The sequence below is a fragment of the Myotis brandtii genome, unplaced genomic scaffold (assembly GCF_000412655.1).
Source record: "Myotis brandtii unplaced genomic scaffold, ASM41265v1 scaffold246, whole genome shotgun sequence".
Taxonomy (NCBI): Eukaryota; Metazoa; Chordata; class Mammalia; order Chiroptera; family Vespertilionidae; genus Myotis; species Myotis brandtii.
In genome coordinates, this window is record NW_005359310.1 from 163,361 (window position 1) to 174,174 (window position 10,814).

The 10,814-nt window shown below is 63.3% G+C and overlaps 1 protein-coding gene across 2 annotated transcripts in view; it reads right to left on the bottom strand.

Annotated features, from left to right (window-relative positions):
- Positions 1 to 1,372: 1,372 nt before the first annotated feature.
- Positions 1,373 to 10,814, bottom strand: part of MYL3 (myosin, light chain 3, alkali; ventricular, skeletal, slow) — a 17,393-nt gene continuing 7,951 nt past the window's right edge. Inside the window, exons 1-7 of one of the 2 annotated variants that reach the window (XM_005867199.2) lie at positions 6,221 to 6,479; positions 4,241 to 4,268; positions 3,959 to 4,108; positions 3,128 to 3,301; positions 1,846 to 1,923; positions 1,718 to 1,758; positions 1,373 to 1,547 (exon numbers count right to left, since the gene is read on the bottom strand). In XM_005867199.2, coding sequence (XP_005867261.1) covers positions 1,730 to 1,758; positions 1,846 to 1,923; positions 3,128 to 3,301; positions 3,959 to 4,108; positions 4,241 to 4,268; positions 6,221 to 6,364 — 603 coding nt within the window. In that variant the 5' untranslated portion in view covers positions 6,365 to 6,479 and the 3' untranslated portion in view covers positions 1,373 to 1,547; positions 1,718 to 1,729. Of the gene's footprint in view, positions 1,548 to 1,717; positions 1,759 to 1,845; positions 1,924 to 3,127; positions 3,302 to 3,958; positions 4,109 to 4,240; positions 4,269 to 6,220; positions 6,480 to 10,814 lie in introns of those variants that run through there. The other variant, XM_014540519.1, reaches the window with a different exon arrangement.

A 10,814-nucleotide genomic window follows, 5' to 3' on the forward strand; every position in this document is an offset into this window, starting at 1 on the left:
TCCCATCCCCCCCGCCTCTCTCTCACACATACACACACACACACACTCACACACTGACTGCACAGCCCCTTCCTCACTATGGGCTCCTCCTCAGCCTTTACCACAGCGGACACACTCAGCGCTCAGCTACCTGCCGGGTTTGTGTGGGCGCTTCAGGGCAGGGTTTTGACTGCCTTTTCCACTGCACCGTTCCCGAGCCTGGAACAGAGCCTGGCACATAGTAGGTGCTCAATTAACACTGAGAGAATAAAAGGAAGACGCAGCGGGCACTGCACGCACTCACCCCCACAGGACTCCCACACACGCATTCACACAGTAGTCCTGGCTCACTCGCAAGCAGACGTCGCACCACCCCAACCCTCAAGCAGCCTGACCCGCGCACCCACATACCGCACATGCAGGTGCACTCACCCCACATGAGGCCATGGGCGTGCACCCCCAGGGGCTGCCCTGGCCTCCCAGGTCCCCTGGCCTGCGCTGTCTCCTGCCCTGCATGACCCAACCCCACGCTGAGCCTTGATCCCCCCCCCACGCCCTGTGTCGAAGGCCCAGCCTCTCTGCAGCACTGCTCTCCCTCCCATTCAACCTCTGGGCATCTCTTCCTCCAGGAGCCCTCCCCTCGCTCTCCCCACAGGGCTCTGAGGAAAGGGGGTCCCCAGAGCAGGGTGTGGTGGCGGGCAGAGGTTTGCAAGGCGTGCACCCCTGCCCTCCGTCACTGCACACTTGGGGACTGCACGCTCGTCTTCTGCTGAGAAGCCCATGGCTGGGGAGCTCACGGTAGACCCTTCTCCTCTGGCGAGAGCCACACCTCAGGCAAGTGCCTCCATTTCCCACCTGAGTCAGGCAGGGTCTATGGCCTCCTCAGCCCTGACAGCCGGCACGGCCAGATCCTGCCCTGCTGCGCTCCCCGCTGACTTGGGCGAGGCCGTTCTCTGTGCTGGGCCTCCGTTTCCCCGCCTGTGTCAGGTGGCTCTGGGCCCCTGGCTCCCTCATGGCTGGTTACGGAATGAGAAGCTCACAGTGCGCTGGCATCTCTGTATCTGGGGCCACCGCAGGGCTGCTGTCTCCATAGGGGAGGGGCACAGAGCCAGGGAGGGCACCCAGGCCTCTTCCAGTCAGCCCTGCTCCTCACCCAGTGCCTGGGGGGGCAAGCTCACAGGGTTGGCACACGAGATGGGGCCGTTTTGATCGGATGAGGGTCGATGGGGAGGTTTGGGTCTGTGCGCAGCCTTTCAAAGGACGCCCTTTGCTGTGTCCAGGGCTCACTGGCCCATAGGGTTCAGAGAAGCCAACCAGAGGGCCCCAGAGAGGGAGGAAGAATGAGAGCAGGGAGGGGGAGGGGAGGAAGGAAGGCAACAGGAAAGGAGGCAGGAAGAAGGCATTTATTCACGGCCCCAGGGCGTGGGGACAGTCCCAGGTGCATGCAGGGGAGGGGGTGCTGCAGAGCTGGTGCGGGGCCTCCACGGCTCCCTCCTTCCCGCAGCTCCCGGCCACCTGCCACCGATGCCAACATCACGTGCTGTCCAAGCAGGGCCTCCCTGGGCTCCCTGAGGGCAAAGGGGGCACAGACTACGGTGAAGGAGCCAAGCCAGGCAGCAGGATGTCAACTGGGAACGGAGCTGGTGCGGATGGGGAGGCGGAGACAGGGACGGATGGCAGAGCGTGAGGGGACACAGGCTGAAGCCAGCAGTGGGGCCAGCAGGTCTGAGGGGCTCACCTGGGGGTAGGCTCAGCTGGCCATGATGTGCTTCACGAACGCTGGAGGGAAGGGAGGGGAGTACAGGTTCGGCCCTGGGCAGCCTGGGCCCCAGGACCCCCCAGGAGGCTCCCTCCCTCTGCGCCCACCTTCATAGTTGATGCAGCCATTGGAGTCTTCTTGCCCAGCCATCAGCTTCTCCACCTCGTCCTCGGTCAGCCTCTCGCCTGGGGGTGGGGGCCGAGTCAGCACCCCCCGGGAGGGAAGGGAGGACACTGGGCCTCTGCATGCGCTTTGCCTCCCCATATGCCCTCGCCCCCTCTGGGCACTGCCGTCGTAGCTCCCCAGGCCGTGGCCATGACCCTCGTTTCTGAGTCCAGGAGAATCCGTGACAAGTCAAAAAGGGCAGGGCCTGGGTGCGGGCCTGGTGCCCCTCGAGCCTGGCTCTGTCCATAACAGCCCCCCCTCTGTCCCCACAAGGCTGGTGGGGATACAGCTGGGGTCCGGGGAGCAGGGTGACTATGGAGGGGACCACTGTTTCCCAGGCAAGTCAGGCACCTTCCTGTCTGGGTACTTTTGTGTGTGCTGTGCTATTGCCCCCCTGGAATGCCAACTGCAGTTTCTCCCACCCCCAGCCACACACATACATACACACACACTCACTCACATACCCACACACATACACACACACGTGCACACACTCACACACTCATGCAAACACTAGCACATACTCATATACATACACACATACTCATTCATACACATACTCATACACACATGCATACACAGGCACACACTCACAAACATACACACATACACACATATACATACACACACTCTCACACTCATGCACACACTAGCACACACTCATACGCATACTCATACATACACACACACTCACACATTCACTCACATACACATGCACACACACACGTACACACACTCATGCACACACTAGCACACACTCATACACACTCACACACACATAACCCTAGAGACCAGCACAGGTCTGGGCACACAATAGGTGCTCAATAGCATCTGCTGCGGGAGAAAGTCTGTTTCAAAAGGAGGCACCCCTGCCAGCCAGGCACCTGACAGTGGGGTCAGGATGCCCAAGATGCAGGCACGTGACCTACTCGGCCACTCAGGTGACGTGGCTCTGGGTCTTGACCTTGAGGCAGTGAACCCCGAGACTGAGCTGAGCCTCCTGGGTGCCTCACTGGGCCCCACCTGAGCCCAAAGCTGTTCCTGTCTCGCTTGGGTTCTGTGAGCGGCACCAACACGCTTCCTCTATCCCCCTAAGTGTCTAAATCCCCCCCCCATTTCTGTCCCTCGCCATAGAGGCGCCTTGACTGTCAGACCTGGGAGCAGGTGACCAAGTGGCTCCTCCTAAGATAACCCCCAAGGAGGAGTGGGGGAGGCAGCCCTCACCCAGCGTGGCCAGCACGTGGCGGAGCTCTGCGCCCATGACCGTGCCGTTGCCCTCCTTGTCGAAGACCCGCAGCCCCTCGACAAAGTCCTCGTAGGTGCCCGTGTCCTTGTTCTTGGCGATGTGCTGGAGCATGGGCAGGAACGTGTCGAAGTCCATCATCTTGGTGTTCAGGTCTGTGGAGAGAAGGTCCCGAGTGCCAGCAGGCCCTCCCTCGGCCCCCCAGTCCCCACAGCACGGTTAGCCACTCACAGCACGCCACCCCACGAGGCACTTCACAGGCACCAGAAAGGTGTTCGTCACGCAGCCTGTTCTCGAGGAGTTTGCTGGGTGGCAGCACGCGGGCCTCGCCCAGCACCTCCGCCCTCCTTTGCGGAACAGTCCTTGCTGGTGCCATCGTCTTCTAGACCCCACCTCCCTGCACTGCGGTTGGTCAGGAGCAGCTGAGCCAGTAGAGGCCTTCCCTGGGCTTGTGAACCACTCCTCCTGGGGGCAAAGCAAGCAGCCCTCTCTGGCCAGTGTGGCCAGGGCAACTGGCCCTAATCCACAGAGAGATGACCAGGGGCCCAGGAGGGCAGAGGGAGCCTGGTCTGCATGTGGTCAGTCCCCGAGGACCAGGAGGCCTGGTGCATCAGCCTGGGGCCAGGGGGACAGAAGCCAGCGCTCCTCGCCACCTGTCAGCTTCCCCTGAGACCAGCCCGTGTCCTCGTCCAGGCAATGGAGGCCAGTGCACAGCAGGAGGCTCCCGTGCGGCCCCACCGCATGTGGCAGCCCCACCCGCAGTCTCGGGGAACCAGCACTAAGGGGGAGCTCTGGGGGGGGGGGTGTCTGACCTTCCTGCTTGGGCTTCCCCAGGACGCGGAGCACCTCAGCCTGCGTGGGGTTCTGGCCCAGCGCCCGCAGGACGTCCCCGCACTGTCCGTAGGTGATCTTCATCTCACACTTGGGCGTGCGGTCAAACAGCATGAAGGCTTCCTTGAACTCTACCGGGAAAGGGCGTGAGCTGTGGACACCCCCGGCGAGAGCCCCCCGCTCACCCACACCCCTGGCAGGACTCTCAGACTGGGGGCCCCAGGCCCAACCCTGCAGCCCCAGGGTCAAGACCCCCCACTCACCTTCAATCTGCTCCGGAGTGAACTCGATCTGAAAGGAGACCCCAAAGATGCCTCAGAGGGTGGGGCCAGGCCTCCACCTGGTCACTCTGTGACCAGACCCAGACCTCAACTCCTCAGCTGTCCCACCCTCCCCATTTCCGCACCCCAGCCTCCATCCCTCGGGACCTCCCACTGTCCACCCTGACAACCCCCTGCCCCCTTATCCTCCCCACCTGCCAGCCGAGGGCCTTCACTCTGAGTGGACCCAAACCTCGACACCTGGTGGGAAGTGGTGAGGACGGAGGCCTGGTGCCCTGAGCCCCCAGCTCAGGGGGGCTTACCTGCTGCCCCTGGTCCTGAACAGATGTGCCTGAAGCCACAGATCAAACCAGCCTGGCTTTGCCACCCACCATGCCTGGGCGCAGGGGGCAGGACTGGCCACAGGAGTGCGATGGGGGGCTCACCTCAACAGTGTGTGTGATGTGCATGTGTGCGTTCATGTGCGTTCACACATGTGTTTATATGTGTCTGCCCCTCACAGAGCCCTCAAGGCTGGGCATTGTTGCTCATGTGGCCCTGCCTACACCTGGGTCCTACACACCCCGCCCATGAGGGCAGGGCAGCTCCCCACCCCCCATGCAGCACAGCCGAGCCAGGGGTGCTGTGGAGGCGACATGGGGCCACCTGAGGCCAGAAGGCCTCCTGGGACCCACTCTCCTCCTGGTCTCCCCCTCCCCACCCGATACCAGGTCTATTTTTATCACTGGCCCCAGGTCAAGGTCGCAGGAGGGACAGGAGCTTGGGGGAGGGGAACACGACTGGCACCTCTCCCGCTGCTGCTCCCTCGGGCCCCACCAACTCCACAGAGCACAGCAGTGAGAGGAGCACCCTGCCCTGCCATGGAGCTGCCTGGCCCCGCAAAGCTCTCTCCCCAGGAAGCCTGCTGACAAAGCCTCCCCCTCACCAGCCCCTCATCAGCCCCTCACCACCCTTCACCAGCCGGAAGTGGGGTCAGGGGCACATGAGGGGCCTCACTGTTCCCTCCTTGTAGAGGGGAGTGTGCCAACCTCAGATCCATGAGATTGGACAAGGGCACCATGGGTCCAGGTGAGCCTTGCCAGGGGCTATGGACACAAGCCCGCGGCCCGAGGGGTGGCCGGGGGCAGGAGCCAACTCCAGAGCACATGGCTGTGAGGAGGAGGGCTACCGCCCAGTCCAGCTTCAAGGAGGGCTACTGCCTGGTCCATGGCTGAAAACACCAGACCCAGAGCAGGGAAGGGATCCGCACCCGCGGCTCCTCCCAGCAGGAGTGGGTCTGTGCAGAGGGCTGAGGTCCTGCGGGGCCTGTGGGAGCCCCGAGGGGCCGGGAGGCAGAGGCTGGGAGAGAGCAGGGAGCGGCGGGAGGCAGGGTGCGTGCCGCTCTGCCAATGCCACAGGTGGGAGTCACGGCTGCCCCTCCAAGTTTAGCCTCCGAGGAAGCCTCCCAGCCCAGAGGGCTCCTGGGACCACTGGTCACAGCGTGAGCCCAGCTTCCTGCCTGTACCCCAGTCTCCCCACCTCAGAGCTGAGGCCCTCCCAGCTCTGGGGCTCGGGCACCTGGCAGGGGTGAGTGTGACCCAGCCTGGGCAGGGCCTTGCTTCCTCTGGTCTGCACCCGTCTGCCCCACCCTGGACAGGAGGCTCCTGCCTGGCTGCAGGGTGGGGGCGGCGGCTCCAGGATCCAAGGATGTGAGCGAGATCAAGGGAGAAGGGCGAGGGAGAGTCAGGCTCCAAAACCACCAAAAGGACACTCCTTCGGCGGCAAGGGGCGTCCTCCTGCTGGCTGCCCTCCACCCTCCCGCCCTCCCTCCCACCCGCCAAGCCTGCCTGATGCCCGAAGCCCAGGGCTTGTCTGGCAGAAGCTTCCAGCATGAGCTCCCTGCTCACTTTCCGAGCCCGGCCTGTCCCTGGGTCGGTCCACTCTGCCCTGTCCTTCCTGTCACACCCCAGCCCCCACACCCACCTTGACCTTGGAGGCATCAAACTCGTTCTCCTTGGGGGGCTCTGGCTGAGGGGCAGCAGGAGCGGGAGCCGCAGCCGGAGCCGCCGCCGCCTTGGGGGCCGCCTTGGCCTCCTCCTTCTTGGGCTCTGGTTTTTTGGGGGCCATGGGGGCCGTAAACACCCAGAGGGGCGAGGAGAGAAGGAAGCAGAGCCGGGTAGGGGTGCCTCCTGCCCTTGGCCTTTATCTGGTCTGGGCACTCATGCCCCCTGCCCCACCCCTGCGTGCACAATAGGGACAGGGCCATAAAAGGACATTGGCCGGGCTCAGGGGCTATTTTGGGGCCTGGGGAGGGCATTGTTCAGGCTCAGGAGCCGTGGGGAGAGGGACGGCTGTCCATTCCCCCCAATCACCTGTTGAGGAGGGAAGGGGAGGGGAGGACAGAGGCCGCTGCTCAGCACACAGCACACCCTGAAAGCACCGCCCAGGCCCAGCCAGACCCTGCACTCAGCAGGTGCAGAGGCCGCCAAGTGTGTGTGTGCCGTGTGCCGTGTGCCGTGTGCCGTGTGCTGTGTAAGGGCAGGAGGACTCGGGTCACCTGAGGCCCCTCTCCAGCTCAACTTCCCACCTGTGCACTGAATCCCCAGGTGTCTGCCTGCACCTGCACAGAGTTGGGCTGTCTGGGGGACTGTACGAGGGTGTGTACGGGGGTGGGCTCTGTGTGTCCGTGGGGGAGGGGTGGATCTGTGCGTGTTTCCTGGGTGTCTTTAGGGGTGGATTCCGTGTGCGCCGGTGCCGTCTCTGTGTGTGTTTGTGTGTATTTGTCTGTGTGTTTGTGTGTGAGAGTCACAGCTCTCGGGCAGCTGCAGCCCCAGCCATGAGTCTGAGGGTCCGGGAGCACCCCAAAGAGCTGCAGAATGAGTGCCTCTGTCTGGAGGTGGGGTGGGCAGCCCAGCTACCAGTGACCAGCCCCACAACCTCTAGCCTCAGCACCTGCCAGGCCCTGAGGCCGTTTCTCCGTTTCACTCTCGCTTCTCATCGCCTCTCTCACAGCCCCCGCCCCACATGCCACAGGCCTGCTCCCCACCAGACGCCTGTCCACGCTGCACCCTCTGCCCGACGCCCTCGCCTCGCCTCTGCCTGGTGCACCCAAGGCCCCCTCTTCCAGGAAGCTCTCCCGGATGCTGCTCCCAGGCCCCCCATTTCCCTCTGCCAACCTTTCTGGTGGGAGACCGGGACGGTTCGCCTCTCTGAGGGACCCCAGGGGGTGGGTGAGGATTGCCCCTGCTGCCCAGGTCGGGATGCTCACCCCTAGTTCCCACCCTCATGCCCACCCTGGAGGGTCCAGCCCTCTGCAGCCAGCAGACAGAGGGAAGCCTGGCTGGCCACCGCTGGGGAGGGGGGCAGGGAAGCTGAGGTGGCCTGAGGCCCGTCCAGGCACATACTGAGAGCAGGGACATCTTGCAAACACATTGGGCCCCATTCCTTGCCCAGTGTCTGGGGGGAGCGGTGCGGGGGGTAGGAAGGAGGTGTCCCTGTTATTTTTAAGTGCCTGGAGCCTTTGATAGAAACTTCAGAGGCAATGCCCCCCTCTATCCCAGACCCCTGGGACCATCCTGGGTGTGGGGCTGGGGCTGGAGCCCGAAGGGAGGATCTGCAAGTGCCCCCACCACCACCTGCTGGGCCCCGTCTCTCTTCCTGTCACTCAGCCTCCTGAGGGGACAGCAGTCCGGGGGGGGGGGGGGGGGGGGGCGGGGTGGCCCTCTGAGCTGGGACACGGGACGTTCCTCCCGCATCTGGAGGCAGCGCATCCTCCATCTGGAAACCTGACGACATCCGGTGCCGGGGGAGCAAGTGTTTCACTTTCTTCCAGATGTTTGGCGCGAGGACTGAGAAAGGAGGGTGGGAGGGGTCCACAGAGACGAGCCAGAAATACCACAGGAGGAGCAGGCAGCCCGAGGGGACACACAGAGAGAGGCCGCTGGGTGGCCCGCCCGTGGCCCAAGCCTGCTGACCCTCCGCACAACCGGCGCTGGGTACCCCACAGGGCCCAGCCACCTGCAGGCTCCACCCCCTCCACTCCCAGCGGAGGACTTGCACAGGGCCCCCCAGACGCCCCAGCTCATTTTGTGTTTTGTTTTTTGTTGTTAGTCCTCACCCAAGGATATTTTTCCATTAATTTTTAAAGAGAGTGAAAGAGAGAGGGAAAGACAGTGAGAAACATCGTTGTAAGAGAAACACATCAATGGGCTGCCTCCTGTACGTGCCAGACCAGGCCCCGGGCCAGGGAGGAGCCTGCAACCCAGGTACGTGTCCTTGACTGGAATCAAACCCCGGACCCTTCAGTCTGCAGGCTGACGCTCTATCCACTAGGCCACACCTCACTTTGTTGACACACCACCCTCCCTTGGGAACCACCGTGGATCGAGGAAGCAGCAGTGGGTGAGCGACACAGACCTCCGGGCCACAGTTCTGCCACACAAGTGGACAGGCCCAGGCGCCCAGCAGAGCCACACAGCCCCACCCTCCTCTGCCTGTGGGGTCGTGGAGAGGGGTGTCCCGGTCCCTCTCCTTGGTGCCCAGGGCAGGTGTGGTCCTGCGGACGGGACACGGTGCACAGAGCCCTCTGCCACTCCCCTGCCCGGGCTCAGGTGGAGGCTGGGCTGGGCCTTGGTCTGAGCCCTGCTCCTGGGAGCAGCATGGCCCAGGGCTCACCCATGAGACCCGTCAAACCACAGCTGACACCACCCCAGGCAGGAACGACACCCCCTGGGCGGCCGGCAGGTTTGGCTGCTGAGGCCAAGAGCCAGGCAGGGGGCGGCCAGGTGGGCAGGCAGGTGGACCGAGAAGGCGGGCAGTGAGAGAGGGAAGGTGGGCAGCAAGGACAGCCCACACCAAGGCTTGGCTCTCATCTCCCAGGTCCCAGCGGAGCTCCATGTGCTTCAGGAATGACAGCCCAGCAGGCAAGACCCAGGCAGGGCCTGGGGGTCCTGGGAGCCCAGGGACTTGGGGAGGGGCCTGGGTCCTACCCCTTTGGCTCTTCCGGCTCATGTCCGGGTGGTGGTCCTGTCTGGGGCCACATTCCAGAGCCCTTTCCGGGGGCGGCCACCTCCTCCGGCCACACGCACAGCCAAGGGAATGCTGGGAAGATGTGGGCCTGATTTCTGAGGACCCTGTGAATAGAGGCAGGAGACCCCCAGCCACACTGGCCTCCTTCCAGGTTCTACCAGCCTCCCTGCCTTTGTACCGACTGTTCCCTCCCCTGGGGACCCGGGGCTCAGGTCCCGCTGGTCTCCGTGACACGCCGCCTCCGGGACCTGCCTCCCCAACCCTGCACACCCGAACATGAGCTTGTTTCTTTGTTACTGTGTTTATTTGTAATTTTTTTTATTGATTTCAGAGAGGAAGGGAAAGGGAGAGATAGAAACATCAACGATGGGAGAATCATTGATCGGCTGCCTCCTGCACGCCCCCTACTGGGGATCGAGCCTGCAACCCAGGCATGTGCTCTGACCGGGAATTGAACCATGACCTCCTGGCTCATAGGTTGAAGCTCAACCACCGAGCCATGCCGGCCGGGCTCGTGTCTCTTATGTGTATCCGCCCCGTGAGTATCAGCTGCGTAGGAGGAATTTTTGTTCTTCCACAGCTATGTATCCCCAGCGTCTAGAACAGAGCCCAGTATACAGTAGGCACTCAATACGTGCTGGATGAGCAAATGTCCCAAACATCTCAATGTACCCACCTCCCCACGGGGGGACTAGGACCCCTTGCCAAACCCCATCCATGGAGTGGGGCGCGGGGGGATTGGGGAGAAAGGGCATTTGCTGACCCACGAGGGTTCTGGGAGAGCAGGGTGGGCACCCTGGGACAGCAACGCAGCCAGTGGCTGCCCACCTGCCACTCCCTCAGCTCGGCCTGCTCTCCGAGCCACTCCCATCGCCGCTGAAAGTCCTCTCAGCAGCCTGCAGAGCTGGGCTTGACCTGTGGTGTGGGCAGTGAGACAACGTGATGAGCAGCCAGCAGGGGGCGCAGGGGGCTAGGAACTGGCCTTTGGATCCTGAACCCAAACCCAGAACCCAGGACCCCTGCCCAGACCCCAAACTGCAGGCCTGGAACCTGAAACCCCAAACCCAGATCCCAGACTCCAGTCCCAGGAACCAAACCCCAAACTTAGAACCTAGAACCCAGAGCTCAGGACCAGAACCCACTCTAGGGACCCAGACTCTCAATCCCAGGATGCCAGACCCAGGCCTCAAGCCCAGACTCCAGACCCACAGACACACACCCAGACCCCAGGCCAGGACCCGGGACAGGGGCTGCTGGGCTCCCAGGCTGGCACTGCCCGCTGCTCTGCAGACGAGGGCGGGCGGGTGGAGGCGTGAAGTCTTGGCACACAGCAGGGCGAGTGTTTGGCAGACCCTGCCATGTTCAGAGGGGCCTGAGGAATGCCCCTCATCCCATCAGAGCCTGTTCCAATTTGGGGAGCTCAGAATATGGTGGCCACGTGGAGGGGCGGTGAGGTCTGCCTGTCCCTGGGGCCCAGGAGCCAGAGGCAGGGAAGGAGGGTCTGGCTCCCCACGTGCCCTGGTCCCCGGCCGCAGGCTCTGCAGCCGCC